The following is a 23,412-nucleotide window of genomic DNA, read 5'->3' as shown; positions in this document are numbered from 1 at the left end:
ATAACAGTTAATGTGACTTGTATAATTGCAGAACATAAAACCATGAACAAAGCTTTGATGTAATCATCATTTGTTTGCTTTAAGCAAAAAGAAAAAAAAAAACCTCATAATGATAAATTAACAGTGCAAGATTCCATTTGAGGTAGAGGTAAAGGGGATAATAAAAACAATTTTATGGCATGAAGGTGTTAACACTATTTCGAAAAAGAAATGGGGAAAAAATGAAAAAGGAAGCCCAAACCGCTAAATGGAAGCTTCATTTCCAAAATCAACCTCCAGAAAAGGAGAGCAAAAACACAACGTTTACATTGTAGAAGAAGAAGAAGACCATACAACTCAGGCCTTCTGCCAGTGATAGGGTATAGGCACTAACATAAGAGGTGTCTTCTTGTTGAGAGTAAGAGGGAACAACTCTTCCATGTTGATGTCTTCAATTGTTGTTCCCTTGGGCAGTTGCCAATCAAAGCTGTAAAGAAGATTTGCAAGACTAAGCGCCACATTTGCAATTCCCATATTCATCCCTGGGCAAATCGTCCTACCCGACCCGAATGGCAAGAACTCAAAGCTATACCCTTTCACATCAAGTGGGTTCTCCATGAACCTCTCTCGATCAAACTCCTCTGGTTTCTTCCAGTACCTTGGATCCCTATTCACTACAAAAATGTTAACAAGAAACCTCATCTTGTTGTGAATGTGATACCCTTCTAGCTTGCAATCAGCCATTGTTTGTCTAGCAATTAAAATTGGGACTGGTGGATGCAATCTCCATGACTCCATCACTATGCCCTGAAGTAAGGAAGATTTTCTATGTCACTCTCTTCCACTTTCCCTTTATTTCCAATGCAACACCTGATCTCATCTTTAACCTTGTTCAACACTTTAAGGTGCCTAGCAAGCTCTGTCATGGTCCATGTCATGGTGATAGCACTTGTATCTACTGCTCCCAAGAATACATCCTGAAACATTCACAAGTTACAGGTCAAGTTAAACATTTAATCAACTGGGTTTTGACTAATTTGTAAGCAAACATATAATCTGTGACTATGACACTGAAATGGAGAACAGATCCTTGTTAAATGATGGGAAAGGGAAGATAGGGAGGACAGGAAAAGAAGTATTTTTTCCACTAATTTATTTGGTATAAACAATCATGAAAATTGGCAAATTCAGTACTTTGCACTAATTATAACGGGAAGAAAATGAGATGGGAAAAACTGATCTACCAAAAAAATGGCAATAAAAGCTTATTGATATGGATAAAGAAAAGAAAATTTTGAACTTTTTTGAGTTTTCTCCATTTTCTCATCCAATTGAACTGTCTAAAAGAAGAGCATAAGAAACAGGTAACTGACCAACAACTGCCTAGCTCAGTTGGTGAGCCGTGGGGCGCTTCATGCCCATGCTCAATAGGAGGTCTCGAGGTCTCGAGTTCGAGTCTCCTTGCTGGTACCTTATCCCCTCCCCAGTTCGATCCCCCCTCTATACAAAATATATATATAAAGCTCCCAATTCCAAAAAAAGGAAAAAAAAAGAAACAGGGTAACTGAAAGCAAAGAACAGGGATTAAAAGCATACCTTGAGAACTCCCTTAATATGTTCTTTGGTGATGCGAATGCGACTGAATTGATCTCTCTCCAATCGAAGCAAGACATCATGTCTTCGCATTCTGGTTTGGGTCTATTGGGGTCGAGATGATCTTCAATTGCAATATCAAAGAAAGAATCCAAATTGCTGAAAACCCTATTAATCGTTGCAATGTGTCTAGTAAGTCTATCAACGATCCATCCAAAATAAGAGAAGAAATCCGAAGCGGCAAATTGCTCATAGCAGACATACCGTCATGAACTGCTTGTGCAAATCTACCACAGTCGAACCCCTGGATTTGTAAGACTTACCAAAAGCAATCCTGCAAATCATGGAGTCTGGATTTAAAAACCTTTTCAGAGATGTCAACTGGAGTTGAAGCAGCTTCAGCAAGCGAATTCATGAGATAGGCAATCTCTTCTTCCCTCATATATAGGTAAGATTAAACTGCTTTAGGGCTTAGAAGTTCGAGATTGCAGATCTTTCGGACCTCTCTCCACCATTCACGGTAGGGAGTGAAAGCAATGTCTCTGAAATCATAGGAAACTTTTTTGGGTCCTTCGAGACAAACCCTGTTGCACATTTGGGCATCTTGGTTCTTCAAAACCTCTTTCTGTGGTGATGTGACGAACACTGTTGGAGCAAAGCCCATGCGTAAGACCATTACAGGGCCGTATTTCTTAGCGAGCTCTTCTGTTGATCTGTAAGGTAAGGTGCCCACTTGGTGGAGGTTGCCATTAAACCCTAGAGAAAGAGGACTTCCATGATTTCGCACCTGGTATGGTCTTCCTTTGAAGAAGTTCAGACCAAACCATATCAGAGAGCGAGAGGGAGATAGCGAGCGAGACAGCGAAAGAGAGAGAGAGGGTACCTGTATCTCAGAGCGTCGATTGCTTCTGCAGTGAAGACTATGAGCGTCGATTGCAACTCAGGCCGTGAAGACGATGATCTTCTATGCTTCTGCAGGTCTCCCTTTTCCTGTGTTTTCCGTTGAGCTCCTGGAAGACGATGAGCTTGTAATGTCGTTGAGCTCCTAGGACTCTTTTTCGACAAAACACGGGTAACAGTTTTTGATATTGGGTTGCAAAATGTTATGTCAAAAACGGTTTTTTGGACATAAATTGTTAAAATTTTTTATTTTTGCTATCAATAACATTTGAAACAAAATGGATTTATCAATCGATTTTTCTGTTCCATTTGTGTACTGGGTACATTATTGGCACAGAAACAACAGAAACAAAACGTTGTTAAAGAATCCCTTAGTTTCTTATGACAATTTGAATCTTGTTTGCCTGGTGATCAATGCAAATTGGGTTTTTTACAATTATCACCTCAAAAATTTTGATATCTACTATTATCCCCTTAAAAATTTTCAAACAAATGTTATCCTCTCCTGTTGCATACTAATAGTTAACTGGTCCCCATCGTTACATTTTCGTAACGGAGAGGATTAGTCGCGACAATGTATCGTTGTCACGGATTTTCTAAGATCAAAATGCCCTTTTAGGGTGGTAATTGTAAAAAAAAACCCCACCCCATCACCGTCTCTTCTCCTCCTCCCCTTGGGTCTCCTTCTCCTTCTTCTTTATTAGGATTTGTTCGGGTTCTAGACTTTTCCATACCTTTGAAGTCGGAACGCCTGTGCCCACCAATCTCCTATAAAAAGGCATCAGGAGAAACCTAAAACTCTAAACCCTGCGTTGTTCTTGCAATGGACATTTGAGAGAGAAAGAGAGCGAATGATGTTGAGGTCATCGGCAGCCATTGCTTCGAAGATGTTGAGGCTGGTGGCGGCCTCATCTCGACAATCCATTCTCTGCCACTGAGTAATCGCAGCCTCGCCGTAAAGCCTTAAACGTAATCTTTCATTTGCGTTCAATGATCCATTCGTGTCTCGATTTCCATCTCCTGCCGATCAATCTCGTGGATACGCCCGTGGATGACCTATCAGCGAAGACGACAAAGAGGAAGACGAAGACTACAAGGAGTTCTTAGAAGGGTCTGATTCCGACGAAGAGGATATGGATTATGAAGAAGAAAATTTTGACGAGGAGGATGAGGATAATGACCAAGACGGTGATGGAGAAATCCATCGGATGAAAGATCATAAAAAGTGAAGAATGGTTCGTTCTGTAATCCTTGTTTTCCATTTCTTATTTTTCAGAAGAAATGTTTATTAGAATGGAGTAATCAAATCTGTATTGACCCTTGGAAAAGACAATGGAGAATCTTTTTAATTTGATTTGTCATTTGTCGTTCTGTTTGTATTATCCAGTAATGGAATTGAATCCTTTGTGATCAATTTTCCATCTTTGAGTTTTAATTGATTGAACCTCTGTGTATCTTTAGCAATAACAATTAACACCACCACCACTTGCAACTGCGAGTGATCTTATTGTATCCTTTTTTTTTTTTTCTTTTGCCCAATTTGATCTCATCAGTTAGGAACTAAAAAGGCAGAAGCGATAGATAATAAAGGGTTAAGCCTGCAAATGAGCATCAATAGTTCTCACTTTTTTGGGCCATTTGAGCACCATTGATTGGCTTTATTTCCGAGAAAGGCATCTCAGAAAGGACACATATTTCTTTCCCCCATGACAGTAGGTGACCTCAAAGGGAGAAAACAAGGTTTGGGGTTGGAGAGGAAGAAGAAGCAGAAGGAGAAGAAATAGGAGGAAAAGAGACGGTGATGGGGTGAGGTTTTTTTGTTACAATTATCACCCTAAAAGGGCATTTTAATCTTAAAAAATTTGTGACAATGGCACACTGTCACGATTAACCCTCTCCAAAAATATAACGGTGAGAGTAAGTTAGTTATTAGCAAGTTATTAGCAATGCAACAGGGGAGGATAATAATTGTTAGAAAATTTTTAAGAGGGTAATAGTAGATATTAAAATTTGTGGGATGATAATTATAAAAAACCCTTGCAAATTTGCAATCAAGATTAGAATGGCCCATCTTATCTTAAAGCAGAGAAGAACATTCGGATTGGTGACTGTGAGGTGACAACTAAGGACTCTGCGATTTAGCTAATTCTGGTGTATCCTTGGGTGTGTCCGATTGTAATTTTAATTAAAAAACCGAATGGGAAACATCTTCTCCACTCTGGTACTAGTAGTAGTACTAAGTACCAACTCTCTAATTTATGGCAGAACTGTAGCAGTAATTTTCTTACCAAAAAAAAAAAAGTACAGCTGTAATTTTGTCATTTGGGGGATTCAAAATCTGTTATCGCTTCTTGATGGGGTCACAACATGAATTTCACCTCGTAACTCTTTTCTTTCTACTTTGACTATTTAATCCAGGTAAAACACACTGGGCATTGGCCTAGAGGTTTCGATATTGTTTGGTTGAAGGCATGCCGGAAGTTTGCTCACTTGATCAAATCCTCACAAGTGCACCGGTGTTTGCCATGCACCACTAACCCTTGGGCCCATTAGGAGCCCACTTCCTCTCCGGGCCACTATAGTGTTTAGCCCACTTGGCACCCAAAAAAAAAAAATCCATCAATAAAGGAAGGTCATGTCCGCATTGTGCAGGAAAATTATTCTCTCCAATTCCTTAAAGTGTGGTAGTGCGACAGTGCTAGGTGGAGATGTTGATACCTGGCAGCTGTTGCATCCAACAGTTCAATCTCATTGATATGGACCATTGGATCCAATAACTGTTAGGTGTCGACATCTCCACTTAACATTGTCGCGTTGCCACACTTTAGAAATTGGAGAGGATAATAATCCCATTGTGACTAGCCTTAGAAAAGCCGCTCCCAATCCTCTCCCTTAGTACACTTTAAATATGAATTTCTATCACACAAGACTTTGTTTGACTTTGTCACAACTCACAACGTACCGGAATCCCTACCAACTAAATAGCTAACACCTTCAATGGAAGAAATTAGGGTTAATTAATTACTATCATTTCCTCATACTTGTCTAATTGTCCTATGTTTATTCAAATTCTTTTATTCGAAACCTTTTATTTTTTTTAATTTTCTCTAAAAAATAAATTTTTACCTCTTTCCTCGTTGTTAGTTTAAAATTCTTGAATTACTCTAGTCCCCTCCTCTCCCATAACTCCTCTTCAACAATGCACATCCACCTCGCCACTATTCCCACAATCGTTACCTTACCTGTAATGGCTCTAGATTCCTAGACCTAGTGAGACCCATGACATTGGATTTGGCTGGGTCCGTATAGGAAATTTATCATAACATTCATCCATAATGCATAATGATTTCATGATTAACATTGGAGCTCATAGCTCCGAACCATACAAATAACCATGAAATTCAAAACATTCATCTATATCAGCGGAAAGCTTTTCGTGTTAAAGGGCTACAAAACTTTAAACAGTCGAAACATATAAACATAAATCCCATAGTATAACCCTTCAATAGGATAATGACATTGTTGGCAACTTAAAACTATCTATTAATAATCTATTTACATCATCCATAAAAATGACCTTATGTACACTAAGGTAAATAAGATTCTCTTCAGTCTGTATGCTATTACTCAATCAAAATCTTCTGACCTTTTCTTTGAGGCCTGATCCGTGAAAAACATTTGATAATATTGGATGAACTTTATAGCTCAGTGAGCAAGATAAACAATCATGCATATCTATACATATATACAAATCATAATCATGTTAATATATGATGTGAGAATCAAGGTTCTCATATGTTACTTGTTCCGTTCTTAGGCTTAGTTTCAACACCTCAAATGGTTTCGGTATTCCTTTTTGTCGTGCAGTGTCTTGGTCAAAGTCTCAATGCTCTCAAAGCAATTATGTCGAATCATGTCTTAGCCTTATCATCAGTGTCTCTCAAAACAATTAAGTCGGGTCATGTCTTAGCCTTGGCCTCAATGCCTCTCAAAACAATTTTATATTTACCTTATCGAGTCATATATATATATATTTGGACTATCCTACTCAAGGGCCCATAGACCAACTACAAGCTAAGGGGAAGGCTAAGATAAGCCCACAATCTACAACTAGGGGGGGAGGGGGAGAAAGGTGCATTTTTTTTGACATAATATGCAATCCAAGAGAATCGATCCCTTGACCACCTGCGGGGGCCTGCACCAACTTGCAATGCCACCAACCAACTGAGCTAACAGTTGTTTGCCCGAGTCATACATTGACATCAGACTTTTTATAACATTCTTTCCTTTGCCTTAAAACATTCATTATGTAAAAGTCGTATCATGTCATAGAACATTCGTTATGTATGGTTTGTACCATTTCATTGTACATTCATAACATCATAAGCTATGTTACATAGTAAACATATCCATAGTTGTATAAAAAATATGAATACATAACATTCATTCATTTCACAGTCCATACATGGGTCGTATGTAAACATAAAATCATTAGCATTATTGTAGGTATGTGGGATTACCATAAATTCATTATCATAATCATAAAACATCACATTGAGAATCCCACTTATAGTCTACAATCCAATCGATCCATTCATTATTCACATATAGCATTTCCTATTATATTTGAGTGTCCGTACTCAAAGTCCATCATCCATTCATTCCATGCATATACATATCTAGTATGCCCTACCTTAATTGAGCATCATTACTCAAAGCCTATCATTCATTCCATATATTCATTATACATGCATAGTCTGTGTCTAGTATATCTTATCACAATAGAGTATCTGTACTCACCTTAATTCCATACTTTTTTTATTTGAGACAAGTTCTAAATAATTTTTGAGATCACCAAGCATTTGACTATAATGGATGCTCTTACAATGAAAAATATTCCATTCGAATGTGGTTTAAATACCTATGAAGTCCATTTACAATCCTTTAATAAAACCCTAAAGAAAACAGTAAAAATTGGCATTTATAAGGTAGCTTGGCGGACTAAATTGCAGAATTTTATCCTCTGCCTCAAATGTTCTGGGGGGTTTTGACCATTTTCCGAGCAGTTATGGGAAAAATACAATTTCATAAAAGTATAGATCTATGAATCTACTTTCATATGAATTTGGAATTACTCAATTTTGATCTAAAATAAGTGAGATATGACATTCGCAGTGTAGAAGGGTCAGTCTGCCCGAAAATCAAATTCCAGATTGAATGGGGTTCAATCATGGGAGTTTCCATTCTAATACACCATCATATTCGAAATACAAACCCAAAACACAAACATATAAGCATTTTGAACATCATGGCATGCTCAATTAACATATAAATCAACTAATTACGAAACCAATTGAAGATTTGAGAAGGATTTACCTTGTTCTTGACAAGTTCTTCCCAAAACCTAGGGTTTGAGTTCTTGAATCCTTGGTTCCATAATGAATCCATAATCATTCACCAAACCTTTGTAGTTCTAGCATTAAAACATGACGGATAACATTTCCAAACCGTTAGAATCATGAATCCCTACTTAGTTGCAAAACCAAATCAAATCCAAGCTTCCTTACCTTGGAAAAATCCCAAATGTCCTTAAAAAAATTGGATCAATCTGTAATATATGGAGTGTAATATCTATCATTTACAACCATTATTCACCATCAATACACTCTTTAAACATCATTCCATGAAACCATAGTGAAACCATAGTGAAACCAAAGCTAAACCATAGCTAAACCATAGCTAAACCTTTTCCTTACCTTAAATGTTGATAAATCTTCTACTCAAGTAAGTCTATCCCATGGCCTTGAGTTTCTACAACATTTGTGATCAATAATTCTTCCAAAATATCTTCAAATTCTTGAGTTACAGAAATAATGGCTCCTTCCAGCCCTTCTTCTATAACCCTAGCTCTTTTCTTCAAGTGTTGGAGAAGAAATGACTCTCCACACTCCCAAACCATAACTTCGCCTCTAAGGCTTCCTTAATGGTAAACTTGTAATTTTCATTGAGTTCATCACCTTTCTCATAATGCCCTCATAAGATTCCTTTCTTTTAATCCTCTTAGCCAATATGATAATAAGGAGTATCATCCAACATATCCCATTATGCCCTTGTTCTTCATTCCCAATTACATAAAACCCATATCACTTAAAATGAATCAATACCTTGAACCAACATTGAACCAATGTGTTGGTTCAATTCAATAAATACATTGAACCCTTTAAAAAAATGATGAATATTTTCAAAATCCATAAACATATATTAAATTTATAAAAATATATATAATTAATAAAAATAATAACAAATCCATGAATTTAAATAAAATACCTTACCCAAGAACTAAATAATTCACCATTGATTGGTGAAAATCCAATTATGATCATGCTAATATGGTTTCATAATAAAAAATATCAAAATATGTTTTTGTTTTTTTTTTTTTTTGTAAAACAAAAGTGAGCAAATTGAGTGAACTATTAGAGGAGTAGGACATACAAGAAACTTAAGCAATTTCAAGAAAAAAAAATTGTTGGCTAGCTAAACGCCGAATCACCCATAAGCAGCCTAAACCCTAGATCTACAAATAGTTTACTCCAAAACCTTAAATCCTAAACTAGTGTACCTTAACAAAAGTCTTAACCTCTTGAAAATTTGAAAAACTCAGGTTTCAATCACCTAGTTTTGAAATTTGGATCCAATGACATTGAAATCGTGTCAATCGGAGTTCCACAGGAAAAGATTATGTTTTAAGGGCCATCATTGGTCGACAAGAAATTGTGAGAGGAACCTTAGAAATTCAATATAAAACATTTATTATTAGTAGTAATAGTATTATAATACTAATATAGATAGTAGTATGATAGAGGGACATACTATTTTTAATAAAAAAACAATAAAATGGTAAAATCTAAAAAAATGGTATATAGCAACGATTAAATAATACAGCTGCTGATTATCACAATCAGCAGCGGTTATATAGTCAATTATACCTAACTCCTCTATGGTTCCTTGCCCGATCAAGTTCATAGGTTTCTCTTATAGGGGGCCAGAAATGACGACCTCATCCCCTGCCCGAACACACTGCCTGGGTGGGGTGAGGTCGTCATTTCCGCCCTCCCTATGAGAGGAACCTACAAACCTGACTGGACAGAGAACCTCAGAGGAGAAAAATTCCAATTATACACATGTCAGTGTGTGAAAAAAATATATATTTTATGGGAAAAAGTTTTTTGTCTGGGAGTGTGGCCTACGCCAGCACTCCCATGAGTTTATCTCTCTCCTCTCAATGTGAAAAGATATTTCTACCCCCCTTATTTTAAGGAGGAGAGAGATAGACACATGGGAGTGCTGGCGTAGACCACACTCCCGTACAGAAAACTGCTTCCCATATTTTATATAGCAGGAATTATATAATACCATTCCTGGTTGTCATTCTAACGCATCGTAGATTATCTCAATAGGTAGTAGTTTTATACAATCGGTGCTATGTAGCCTATTATACCCATGCCTAAACATATATAGTGTGTAACAATGAAAATCATATTTCGGTGGTTTTTCATAACGGGGAATCGATGATTGTCATATTCAGCAGTGGTTATACTATATATTGTAATACACATTTAGATGGGAGCAGTGGTAATAAATAATTGTTGCTAAATTCCAATATTTAGCAACGGTAATTTATCATTGTTTCCATTGTACCATCATTATATTATTATTTTTTTTGTTGCATTAATGGGTTAGGGTATTTTGCAACGGTAACGAAAAATTGCCACAATATTTAGCGGCAGTAATATATTACCATCTTGGATTGCTAAATATAAAGTAGTTTATTTTACATAGCAGCAGTAAGAAAATACCACCAGAAAGATCCACCTTTCTGTCGTAGCTACTTTGTTTTACTTGTGGTGTAACCTTAAGCCCCTCATATAATGGTTTAAATTCCCTAATATAGCATGAGGTAAGATTTTAGAAAAATTTTCTTTGACATCCGTATTTTCCAACACTATACAATTAAAAAAGGTCAAGAAAACCAATTTTGCAATAATTTTTTTATGCAAAAAAGAAAAAGTACTTCAATTATGATAACCAAAACAAGTTCACATCCTGTACACAGCACCGTAACTTACTAAAGTTGAAGAGAGAGGACGGGTCTTTGACTAGCTCCCTTTATTTATTTATTTTTTTGATGAGAAAAAATTGATAAATTAAAAAGAGGAATATACAAGAGAGTTAGAGTCCAAGGCCTTTATGGTCAAATTAGAAGCTATTACAGAACACAAAGGATCCCCTATCATGCTAAACTTCAAGTCCAAATCCTGGGCTACAGAGCTGATATCCAACATGTACTGAAGGAGATGCCATGGCCAAGGATTAGTGGATGGAGATGGAAGAAGACTAAAGATCTACTGATTTGAACACCACACTTCTTTTATCTTCAACCCAAAACTGGAGGCATGATCTAGCCCTGTACGAATACAAAATTGTTCTGATTCCAACTTGTGAGAAGATTTGATCGAGTTTGTAGCAAATAACTTAAACTTGCCATCTATCAAAAAAAGATAAGCTCATCCTGTTGTACCTAATCCTGTGATTGGAGATCCTACACAGATTAAAACAGAATATTTAAAAATAGGTATGTGAGAAAAAAGTAGATAACTGAAGACCCTCATCAGGCTGGTAAAATACGTCAAAGGGATGAACAATAGGGGGAGATAATTCCAAATCAGCTAACCATTGATCAATATTTTTCATCACCCAAAGGGATGACTAGCTCCCTTGAATTGCTAAAAGAGGAGGCTGTAATTTATGTTAAGAAGCTCTTTTGGTGGGGTCAACAAGTTAATTATCATAAGCTGGCAGATTTGGAGTAGGAGCATTCCTTATCAGTGGAGCAACATGAAGGATTGGTTAGAGACGTTTCGGATGATAAGATCAAAGAAGTGTTCTCTTTCAAGGATAACAAACCCCCTGGTCCGGACGGTTTCAATATTGACTTTTGGGCAAATTTGACAGACACCCCCTCTAAGTATTTAATATGTCACGGACACCCCAAACCTTGAAAAAATATCAAATACTGCTCTTATTTTATGATTGTATTTCAATTTAGTCCACTCCGTTAGGTTTTTGCAAATAAGTTGCTGTTAGATTTTGATAATGACCAAATTATCCTTAAGAAGGGACAAACTTACCATAATACCCTTAAGGGTAAAACCCCCAATTTACCCAAAAACAAACTGTACATTCATCGTTGTCTCTTCTTTAATCAAAATCTCAAACGGCCATTCATCGTTGTCTCTTCTTTAATCAAAATCTCAAACGGCCAAACCCAAACCAAGTTTTTCACTCAATTGACTCCACAGAGCAAACCCAAACCAAGTTTTTCACTCAATTGACTCCACAAAGCAAAAGGAGACAGAATAAAAAGCCACTTTCAGATTTGGGTTTTTTTTCTTCCTTTCTTTCTTCTGTAAATCTAGCTTCTCTGTTCTGTGTTAGAATTTAGGATTCCGAAATGGAGGAGGAAACCGGAGCCATGGAGCTGAGAGGGGTTCCAACTCATGGTGGGAGTTATGTGTAGTACAACCTACTGGGTACCCTCTTCGAGGTATCCTCCAAGTACATCCCTCCCGGACATCCCGTTGGCCATGGCGCTTACGGCATGGTTTGGTAATTTCCCTTTCTTTCTTTCTTCTGCTATTTCTTTTGGCAGGATGCTTCACTTTTCGCAAACGGCCCATAATGTCAAAAAGAAATGCCTGATTCAAATAATCATAAGCTTTGTGAAGGTCAACTTTAAAAAAAGGCAAAGGAAAAGAGCGTTTTCGATTTATCCCCCTCACAATGTCATGACAAACCAAAGCATTATCCACTATTGACCTTCTTTTAATGAAAGTCGATTGGTTCATAGACACCACCATGTCCATACCACTTGAAGACGGTTTGCAAGAATTTTGGCAATAAATTTATACAACAAGTTACATAGGGCAATAAGACAAAACCCACTTAACTCTGAAGAATTGGAAGACTTGGAAATTAAACAGAGAATATTATAATTCACTAACCGTGGCATGAATGAACTGCAAAAGAACCATTTAATAGCTTTTTACCGTCACCTCGCCCACAATGTCCCATGCCGCCTTAAAAAAATCAAGGGCAAATTTCACGGGCACCCCCCTGTAAGTATTCAATATGTCACGGACTTGCCAAACTTGGTCAAAATGGCAACCTTCCCCCTGACATTAAGCAGGGTTACCACCCAAAGTTAAAATGTCAATTTTACCCTCTTCTATATTCTTCCCGTCGACAAGCTTCTACGCTTACTGAAATCAAGCTCTAGCTACTGAAGTTTGAAATGCTAGACCAACCAAGGTACTGTGAATTATAAAGAAAAAGAAAGAAGACTTTCCTCATACTGAAGCAAACTGAATGCATATTTTCAACTGAAGCATTTTGTTGATGTTTAAATTTTCTAACTAAATCTGAATCCTAAAATCCAAAATTAGAAATCAAATGGCTAAAAAGATGCAAAGAAAGTTAAGAAGAGGTTGGAGCAAGGGAGAACAATACAAGAGGACTTACAGAAGTAGATTGACCACAGGCTGGGGCTTCTCCAGTCAATTACACTGTGCAAGTTCGGAATCTGAGCAGTAAAGCGCTGGTGTTACGCCATTAAAGAGGATCGAAGAAGAACGATAAGAGCGAGGACGCCGAAGAGAGAATGACACACGAGAGAAGTAGCAGAGATTTCCTGGGTGGATTAAGAACTGTGTCAGCTCTTTTATTGGTGAAGCCTGATCTCAGCTAAGAAAGCACAGTGAGGATCTTCGGAGGGCCCTTTCGGCCTCGAAACGAGCTCGGATGGCCTAAAAAGTGTGTAAATCACCGCCAAATGCGATGTGCTGTGTAGGTCTCGTCGAGACCTTTGAAACAATGTGTATTTCGTGTCCTTATCTTGTTGAAAGAAGTGTGGTGAGATTTAAGGGTTTGTAAGTTGCTTCAGAGAAATAGTTAAACTGTTCTATTGTCGGTCGTGAACATAGCCTACCTTCTTGGGGTCGGTCTCAAGAACTCGAGTGCCCTCGCTGCACTAAAGATTCAAAAACACCCCCTTTGACTTAGGAGGGTAGCCTTTTTCTATCTTATAGCCCCTCTGGTAGGTACTAACCGCAAGATCTCATTCGAAAGCCACTAATTCCATTGTCGATGAGCTTTTGCACTCGCCCCAATTAGCCTTTTGAACGAAGGAGATAGGAGTCCATTAGCTGCCTTTCGTCTAGAGTTCGAGACTCGTCGACATTAGTCGGCTACCTACCTTTAGCTGTCAGTTAGATCTGGGTTTTGGGGTTCCTTCCTTCCGTCTCTTCTCGAACAGCTAAATGAAAGACTTCCTCAGTCCCCTGACCTATGGTAGGCAATACTCTACTCTGATCTTCTGGGCTCTTTCTTCAGATTAACCACGTAAATCCTTGGTGTTGTGTGCTTGTTTTTTCCTTTTGCTTTTTCTTCTGCAATATCCCATTTATGAACAAGCTCAACTATGTTTTCTGTGCTTTTTAATGGTAGCCCAGCAGGGTAGTTTTTTGGTAATAGAGGCATCAGGCAGGTTGATCCAATGTCTCCTTATTTTTTCACCCTCGTAATGAAAGGCCTTTCAAAGATGTTGAGAAAATAGGTGAACGCTAGTTTGATTCAGTTGCTTGCTTGGTATCGGTTGCTACAACTATCCCATCTCATGTTTGCTGATGATCTCATGATTTTCACCAAGATAGAAAGATCTTCTATTGAAGTAGTTTTGGAGGTTTACATGTTTTCTCCCTTTTCTCTGGTCTTCAGTTGAGTAGATCAAAGTTCTCTATTATTTTGGGGTTTTTCTACTGAATGTAAGCTTCATCTTCAGGGTTTGAATGGATTTCAAGAATCTGTTCTCCCCATTAGATATCTTGGTATCCCTCTGATTTCAAGGAAGCTCAAGGTGGAGGAGTGCTCCCCCTTGTTCGAGTTAGTGTGAAAAATACTGGAAGGATGGAAGTCCCATTTTGTTATCTTATGCAAGGAGATTGTCGCTAATCAATTCGATTTTGCAAGAAGGCTATATCTATTGGTCAGAGATCTTTGGTCTCCCTGGGAAGGTGATGAGAAAGTTGGAATTTATGTTTTTTAATTTTCTTTGATCTAGGCCTGGTTTGGAGAGAAAGACACATTATATCTCTTGGGATGCAGTTTGTAAGACAAAGTGTGAAGGTTGATTGGGTGTCAAGAGAATTTGTGATATGAATTAAACAGGAATTTTAAAGCTAATTTGGTGGCTTGGGTTGAAGGTAAGGGTGTCAAAACAAAATCGAAACCATTTACCGAAACGTTTAAACTGGAACCGGCAAACCGTTTAAATAAATGGTCTGGTTATGGTTTCAGAAATGCCACCATTTAGCTAAACGGTTCGGTCCAGTTTTAACCGATTAATCCAACGGTTTCAGGCCATTTAATCCAATTACAACCGATTATAACCGTTAAATCAAACATCAAAAGATTCAAAACCTAGCAATAGCAACTACTACGTACTAACCACTAAGTCACTAACTCACTAAGTCACGTTTCTTTAATAAATGATTACCTTTTTTCAAAAAAAAGAAAAAAACTAATAACTTCATAATTAATAATTAATTACTAATATCTATTTAGTATTATTAAATAGAAGGTAAACTATTTTCTACCCAAAAAAGGAAAGGAAAAAATGGGTAAACAGTGATTGAAGGTACAACATTTTCATGGGATCCATCGTCCATTGAAGGTATTTACTAATTAAAAGAGATGCACTATAGGCTACAGCCCATTATCTATTAAAAAATGCAGGAGGTTTGGTTTGAAAACTATTAAACTATTTAGTAAATCAGGGATGTTATTCATAATCGGCTAACCTAAACCGTGTAGAACCATTTAACCGAAAATCGTGTAAAACCGTGTATAACCATTTAACCGAAACCGTTTAAAAACCGTATAACCGAAACCGTTTACTAAATGGTTACGGTTTTGGATATGCAACTGTTTAGCTAAACGGTCTAGTTACGGTTTCTACCCTCAAGCAGTCAAAACCGAACCGAACCGAATCGAACCGTTTAACCGAAACCGGACCGTTTAAGGTATTAGGAGTATCTATTTTCCCACTCATCGCTTGCTCCCTTGTATTGTCTCAAAGGCTGTTTGCAGGTTAGGATTGGAAATCTATCTAAATAACTTTTTACTTGGGTGGCGATCTTATAGGATCAATTGGTAAACTGGCAGTTTGTTCCACTGTTAACCATATTTGGAAGGAGAGAAACTTTAGAAACAAGACCAGACCTTTGCCTCACATTGTTAGAGACATTCAGTCAGATGTTCGCTCCGTTGTAGGGGAATTTCTCTTAAGGGTAAATAATCTGGCTGGAATCTCTATCTGGTTAGAAATTGGGGTGTAAGTCCAATGGGTTGTATCTTCTTTAGATCTACATATAAGAATAATTGAAACATAAATGGAGAGGATGATTGGATTGCCTGAGTCGAACGAGCACGTTCTGTCCTTAGACAGTATTTGCACCCTTATAACTGCAACAGGTTACAGCAAATCTGCCTCCCAAGATAAATCAGGCTTGACTTGATCATTGGTTTGCAGGGACAGTAATCAACTTGAAAACGTATTGTTGTGTTCAAATGACTGATTTCATGGACTATATATGGGTTTGCACTTGGCTGTTCGGATGGGTTGCAACCATTGGGCTCAATGTTTGTTCCAAGGGTTACCCTTTGGTTCAGACACCAGTCCAACGGTCAGATCCGAACCATCGTACTAGTTCGCTAACTGATGACCCAGAAAAGGTTAAGGCGCCTCATTACGAGGATGCGTATGTGCGCCTCACAGCACATGCACATGCACGCTTTTGGACGGTTCCTTGCAAGTGCTCCGTAGACTTAAATATAATATGTGATAGTTGACCGCTATCACATATAACCCATATGATATCTTTCTTCACAACCGATGTGGGACTAAAGTCCCACACCATTAATTTTGAAAATTCCAACACTATATTTTGGAGTTGTTTCTTTGATTGTATTTCTCTGTTTGATGTCTTTGTATTGAGTTGGTTTTGTTGGTCATACTGCCTGTGATTGTTATACATCCCATCCCATTTATTTTCCTTTTCAATAAAGTTGATATTATCTATAAAAAAATGATCTATTATAGTTTTAACATATTTACAAACTTAAAATAAGATAGAGTTTTAGAGCTATCAGATAACAAGATAAACATGTCCAATTGTTTGACAATCATAGATGCAAAGAACTTTGGGCCAAAACCTTTTAAGTTCTTTAACGCTTGGGCATCTAGGATTGACTTTCAGGAGGTGATATCTAAAGGGTGGTGTGAGGAAATTGTTCCCAATCTGAATCCTCTCTTGAGCTTTGCAGCTCGGCTGAAGAATGTCAAAAAGTATTTGAAGCTTTGGAATAAGAATGAGTTTGGAGATGTTTTCATGAGCCTGAAAGAAAAGGAAGAGCTTCTACATTCTATTCGAAGATCTTTGATGTCTGACCCCCTTAATGAGCAACTGGTGATGGATGAAAGGAAGCTAAAGTATCTTATGTTGCAGCTTTGAGAGAAGAGGAGGCTATTCTTAGACAAAAATCTAGACTCAATTGGTTGAAACTTGGAGACAGCAATAATGGGTTCTTCCACAAAGCCGTCAACTGTAGATTGAATTTCAACCATATTCTTGAAGTGGCGCGAAGTGATGGCTCAGTTACTCAAGACCCCTCCGTTATCAAGTCTGAAGCTGTGCAGTATTTCTCTGGGCTATTCGAACCCTCTCAGGAGTTTGGGGGAGTGTTTCCTTCTACTATTCAACTTCAACAAACTCTTGATGACCCTCACAAGTTCTCTTTGGAGGCGGAAGTGACTGCGGATGAGATAAAGAATGTGGTGTTCTCCTTCATGAATAACAAAGCTCCTGGGAGAGACGGACTCAATGCCTTTTTTCTTCAAGAACGCGTGGAACATTATTGGCCAAGATCTCATCTTTACCATTCAGTGGTTCTTCTCCCATGCTTTCATGCCCCGATCAGTAAACTCTACATTCATTTCTCTTATTCCAAAATCTGATCAACTTGTGGGTTTTAGTGGATTTAGGCCTATTGCTTTATGCAATTTATTTTACAAATTTATTTCTAAGATTCTGGTAAATAGAATTCAGAAGGTTGTGGGTATTCTAGTCTCCCCCAATGAATCAGCCTTTATCAAGGGGAGATCTATTGCCGATAACATTCTAGTTTGCCATAATATTGTGAGGGGGGTTTCCCAAAAAAATTCCCCATCATCTGCCATTCTTAAGATTGACCTTCACAAGGCCTATGACTTTTTGAAATGGAGCTTTCTCTTCCAAATGATGAGCCTCATGGGATTCCCTATCAAATTTATGTCTTGGGAGAAGCAATGTGTAATGACTCCTATGTTTTCAGTTTTAGTTAATGGGGTATTTTGCTAGTAGTAGGGGAATAAGACAAGGAGACCCTCTGTCTTCCTACCTATTCACTCTTGCTATGGAAGGCCTTCCTATGATGCTGAAGCAGATGGTTGTTCATAGGAGGATTCACCTTATTCCAAGGTGCAAATCGATGATGCTTTCTCATTTGGTGTTTGTTGATGACTTAATGGTGTTTGTGAGAGTGGATTGTGTTTCAGTAACGGCAGTGATGGAAACTCTTAATTCTTTTTCATTAGTGTTGGGCCTTAAGGTGAATCATTTTAAGTCCTCAATCATTACTGGTGGTGTTAACCTTCAAGTTCAGGAGCAATTGGTGGAGGTGTTTGGTTTTTCTATTGCGCAACTCCCAATAAAGTATCTTGGAGTCCCTCTAATATCGGGAAAACTGAAAGTTGTAGATTGTGCCCCTTTATTTGATTTAGTCAGAAAGAGATTGGAAGGATGGAAATCTAGATTTTTATCATTTGTTGGTCGTCTGCAACTTATCTTATCCGTCTTGCAGGGAGGTTACATTTATTGGTCCAATTTGTTTGGTTTGCCTAGACATGTTATTAAGAAGTTGGAGTCTATGTTCTCTAATTTCTCGTGGTCTGGCCCTTCGATGGAAAGAAGAATTCACTGTGTTTCCTGGATAGACATATGTAAACCTAAAGGAGAAGGGGGTCTAGGAGTTAGACGCATCAAAGATATGAATGTAGCTGGGATCCTTAAGCAAGTGTGGTGGGTAGCTTCCAAGAAGGAATCCTTATGGGTTAAGCAGGTCCAACATAGGTATTTGAAGACAGATTCTATTTGGGTAGTGCAACCAATTCAAAATAGTTCTTGGGTGTGGAGGAAAGTCATTAAATATCAGGATCAAATCGGATCGCTTGATCAACATAGGTTAGGCAATGGAGCTTCTACTTTTCTTTGGCTTGACCTTTGCACCCGGAAGGGGTCCTTCTTAACAGATTTGGGGATCGTATCTGGTATGATGCGGGATCCAATAGATTGGCCTCTGTTCAATCCATCTTGAGTGATGGGAGATGGAATCATGGCCCAGCTACCTCTTCAGATCTTAGACTCTTTTGGGGCCAATTAGATAGCATTCGTCGATGGAACGGGTCAAGGGAAGATTCAATCATATGGAATGGATCCCCTTCTGGCACCTTCTCTACTAGATCAGCTTGGGACATAATGAGGTCTCATCATTCGAAGATGGATTGGGCTGATACTATTTGGTCTAAAAGTTGTATCCCTAGGCACTTGACAACCACTTGGAGATGTTTGGTAGACGGTCGACCACCTACCAAAGACCAGCTTCATAGGAAAATGTGATGGTGTCCCCCTTTTGTTGCTTTTGTTGGGCGGGGTTGGAGACTAGAGATCACCTTTTTTTTTGATTGTCCATTTACTAGACATATTGGGGGAGTTATCTTGAAACTTTGTTCTCCTTCAAGAAGGGTTGGGAGTGATGCCATCTTGGAGGCTAGATGGATTGCTAAGTCTTTTAAAGGAGATTCGATTGGTGGTACTGTGAAGCTTGCAGTTTGTGCCACTACTAGTCATATATGGAAGGAGAGAAACTTTCGTATTTTCAGGAACAAGACCAAGACCAGCCCTTCTATTATTAGTGATATCCGAGTAGATGTTGAAGACCGATGTACAGAGATTATCCCTAAGGGCAGAAGAACTCCTAGGAACTTGCTTCTAGTTGAAAGATGGAGGGTCCATCTAATTTGGGAGAATAGGTAATTGTTCGGGTCTTGTAATATGTAATTGGTTATCTGGTTTTGTGTTGTATTGTTTTTGTTTCTCTAAGCCTCTTGTGCTTTGTCCTTGAGGCCTAGTTCGATTGGCCTTAGCCTTTGCTTGTAAGTTTTTTGTTCTTCATTTCAATAAATTGATTCTACCTATAAAAAAAAAAAACATGTCAAGGGACATCCTTTCTTGTCGTCTTGCGATTGCCAATCCACCATTTGCTTACAATCTGTCCAAACTTCTATCTCTATCTCCTACCATCCCTGCTTGCGAGTTGCTTGATTTCTGCATCTTGTGTTCCCTACCAATCCATAATCAACCCAAGTCAGAAGTAAACAAGAGTAAAGAAGGAAAATGGAAGCCCACTCAGCTTCCCTAGTTTGTTGGTCATAACTGCCATCACGAATTATCACCAATCGATCCATAGGAAATATCCCATGGTAAAAGCTTAGTGAAGCAGCCCTAGATTTGACATTTTGATTCAAGTTGTCATTAGAAAAACTGTGAGAAAGGGAAGGGAAAATATTGGAATAAAAAAAATATTGAGATATTAATTGAACAAGGTGATAGGGATTAGGACTCCTAAAACGTAACAATTTTTGATTCCTTGTCTGCCATAGGAAATAACAGGTTATAGCAAATATAGAAACAATAGACTTAATATTAGATCTAGAGCAATTAGAATTAGAAATGAGGTAATGAGAACCTTCTACAAAAACATTTAAATCTTAGGGATAAATACACATACCCCCTAAAATGGACCCAATATTTCACATGTACCCTTAAGGTTCTGACAATTCCACATGCCCCCTCAGTATTCCAGCATATACCCCTACTTTATAACCTAAGGCCATTTCAGTCCATTCCATTAATTTCAGACGTTAAATGCTAAAAACTTTTTTTTATTGACCAAACCAACCCTTCTTCTAACCACTCTTAAATTTTGAAAAGACCTTATTACCCTGACAGAAAGTGAAAAGACTATTTTGCCTTACCCTATTTGTTATTAAAACCCAACCCAACCAATATTACCGTTGCATACCTACTTGGAGAGAGAAACCAAATACGAAGAGTGCAGAGCTCGACCACCTGCTCCGACGAGGTAACTTCTTCCTCAGGCGAACACTTCTTGCTCCGATGGCAACCACCTGTGCAGGTAACTTCTTCTATGCTTCTCCTTCTCTGCTTCTTCTTCTGCTTCTTCTTCTTCTTCTTCTTCTTCTCTGCTTCTTCTCCTTCTTTGCTTATTCTTCTCTACATCTTCTTCTTCTCTGCTCCTTTTTTCTACTCCTTCTCGGCTTCTTCTCTTTCTCTGCTTTCTCTTCTTCTATGTTCCTTCTCTGCTCCTTCAAATGCCAAAGCTTGGTACATATGGAGAAAATTTGATTCTCATTAAACTTTGGATTGTGATTTACTGGTCCACATTTCATAAGAAGCCTATTAAACCTTGTATTTGTGAGAGAGAGAATGGCAGGTGTAAGTACCGTGGTCCTCGGGATGAGAGTTCCTCAGCCTTATGGCGACAAAGATTGGTTTCGATGAATAACAGCGTATCGTTTCGATATATCATCATGGGGATTGGGATCATGCTTTATAAAGAAATGGAGTCGCCACCTAGGGTTAGGGCCTAGGACCCAATGAGTGTAGCCCCATCCGGGGTTAGCGGAAAGGGCTGCGTGATTCCATATGGTCTGGTCAGAGATTCAGGGTAAGTAGTCAGGTTACGAGGGTGGGAAGGTGTTAGGTACCCACCTCGCCCGGATAAATCGGTCTTTCTACTAGATGCTGGTTTTTGAATATTCTCTCTTAATAATATATCTTATACTAACATGTAAGGCTAAGTTATGATGCACTAATCATGACAAAGAAAGAAAAATCATTTACTATGTACACTAAAACGAGTTACTTTAATTGTCTACATTATGACAAAAATAATGAGAGGGAAAGAGACAGATACCTGTTAAGAAATGCAAGAAATAAATGAAAGCGAACCAAGGGCAAAATATGTGATGTCCCACGGCTCAGGTGGAGATGGACGATCGGCTTGTCTCTCTCTTGTTGGACAGAATGAGGCTATATGAGATGAGTTTTGTCACTCAGACTTCGGGCAGAGTAACGACTATATAAGAGATTTTTGTTATCTGTATACAGACAGAATAACGGCTGTGAAGGGGGTTTTTCGTTATCCGTACACTGATGGGATAACAATACCTAAGAACAGAATTGCTCTATGTTTAGATGGGTAACCGAAGGATCTACCCACGTCGAAGAACTCCACTCACTCACATACTCATGAGGGAAAGACGGAGGAAAAGAGGGTGAAAATGGGGCAAAACAAGCCATGGAGGGTCTCCTTACCCGAGAAAAGCTTAAGAAATGAGGGAGGGAGACCCTCCTATTTATAAGGAGGGATCCCCTCTCTCTCCTGGCCAGATAAGTCCTCCATAGCGCCGTGGGGGACTTTTCCACGGGGCCGTGGGTGACATCAGCAAGCTGATGTCACACCCCCTCGTGGCGCCGTGGAAATCTGGTACACATCCCCACGGTGCCGTGGGAAGGAGTCCATGGCGCCGTGGGGACGCAGTGCCATATTTCCTTATTTTTTGGGTTTTTGGCTCCCTTCTGACTCTTTAGGAAATTTTCTGTAGGGGGGCTGCCTGCCCCCCTAGACCCCCACGGCTCGCTAACCGGCTAGCAAGATCGCCGTGGTGGGGGAGGGTGAACAGTACCTCCTTCAGCATTTGGTAAAAGGGTCTTATAAGTCATTTTAGGGATGTTAGGGTGATTTGGTTTAGATGTAGGAACAAGAGTCCTTCTTGAGAGAGATACCGATGTTTGTCCGTGTCCTGTTGTCATCATCGCCGGGGGGTGACAAAATTCAGTGTCTACAACAGGGTTGCACAACCTTGGATTTAGGGTTTGGTTTATTCATGGCTTAGATATCATAAAATACCATCATATCGGAGGAGGGAAAAAAATGACCCAATAAATTAGGTCTTTCCTCCTTGGTGGTTGCTAAGAATTTCATAAGATTTTACTTGAACATGTTATCTTATTATATGATTTTTATATAAGAAAAACAACCAGATCCTTAATTGGTTATTAATCCCAAACTTATTTGGATGCCTATTTTTTGTAGGGAACAATGTCTACTAGTAGTGTGAATGATAGGAATCATGATGGCTACCTCGAGTATGTTAAAAAGAATTATCTTATCTGTGGTAGAAAAATTGAAATTAAGATTTCGGGATCTGAAAAGAACCTAAAGAGACTCTCTTATAGTTGCCCAGAGATGATCAGAGAAAATAAATACAGGGAATTCCTAGAGTGGTGTGAACCCGTGACTGAACTCAAAAACACTAGTGTTTCCACAGGTGCACCAGTGGTCAATCCTATTTCTCATGACTTATGACAATCGGAGGAGATGCGCAGTTTGAAAACTAGAGTGAAACAGTTGGAGAAGTTCAATGCATCACTGATGTATACTGGTCAAGTTGTATTTGTGACTGTTGTTTTAGTCTTTATGGGGATGATGGCTTACAAAATAATAGTGCAGGGTTAAATTTGGTTGTAATGGTTATTCTACTTTAATGAGAGAACAATATAATTGCAATGAATTAGGTTTCTTTTATTATCTATCAATCTTAATCGAAGTGTTCATTTTTCAAACGGACAACATTTCCCCTAA

General features: G+C 38.5%; 1 protein-coding gene across 1 annotated transcript; it reads right to left on the bottom strand.

The window, feature by feature from the left end:
- Positions 1–729: 729 nt before the first annotated feature.
- LOC122641817 (cytochrome P450 71B35-like) lies at positions 730–1,903 on the bottom strand. The gene is made up of 2 exons (XM_043835121.1): positions 1,576–1,903; positions 730–956 (listed from the first exon to the last, which is right to left on the bottom strand). The coding sequence occupies exons 1-2, from the start codon at positions 1,663–1,665 to the stop codon at positions 780–782; spliced, it is 267 nt and encodes an 88-aa protein (XP_043691056.1). The 5' UTR covers positions 1,666–1,903; the 3' UTR covers positions 730–779.
- Positions 1,904–23,412: the final 21,509 nt, after the last annotated feature.

The sequence above is a fragment of the Telopea speciosissima genome, chromosome 10 (assembly GCF_018873765.1).
Source record: "Telopea speciosissima isolate NSW1024214 ecotype Mountain lineage chromosome 10, Tspe_v1, whole genome shotgun sequence".
Lineage (NCBI taxonomy): Eukaryota > Viridiplantae > Streptophyta > Magnoliopsida > Proteales > Proteaceae > Telopea > Telopea speciosissima.
Note: the sequence above shows the minus strand (reverse complement) of the source record. Positions and strands in the feature narration are given on the sequence as shown.

Excerpts from the sequence above, each read along its gene's own strand:
- LOC122641817 (XM_043835121.1), bottom strand. The coding sequence starts at position 1,665 with ATGCGAAGACATGATGTCTTGCTTCGATTGGAGAGAGATCAATTCAGT. Across the intron at positions 957-1,575 it reads ATATTAAGGGAGTTCTCAAG|GATGTATTCTTGGGAGCAGT; the intron begins GTATGCTTTTAA and ends TGAATGTTTCAG.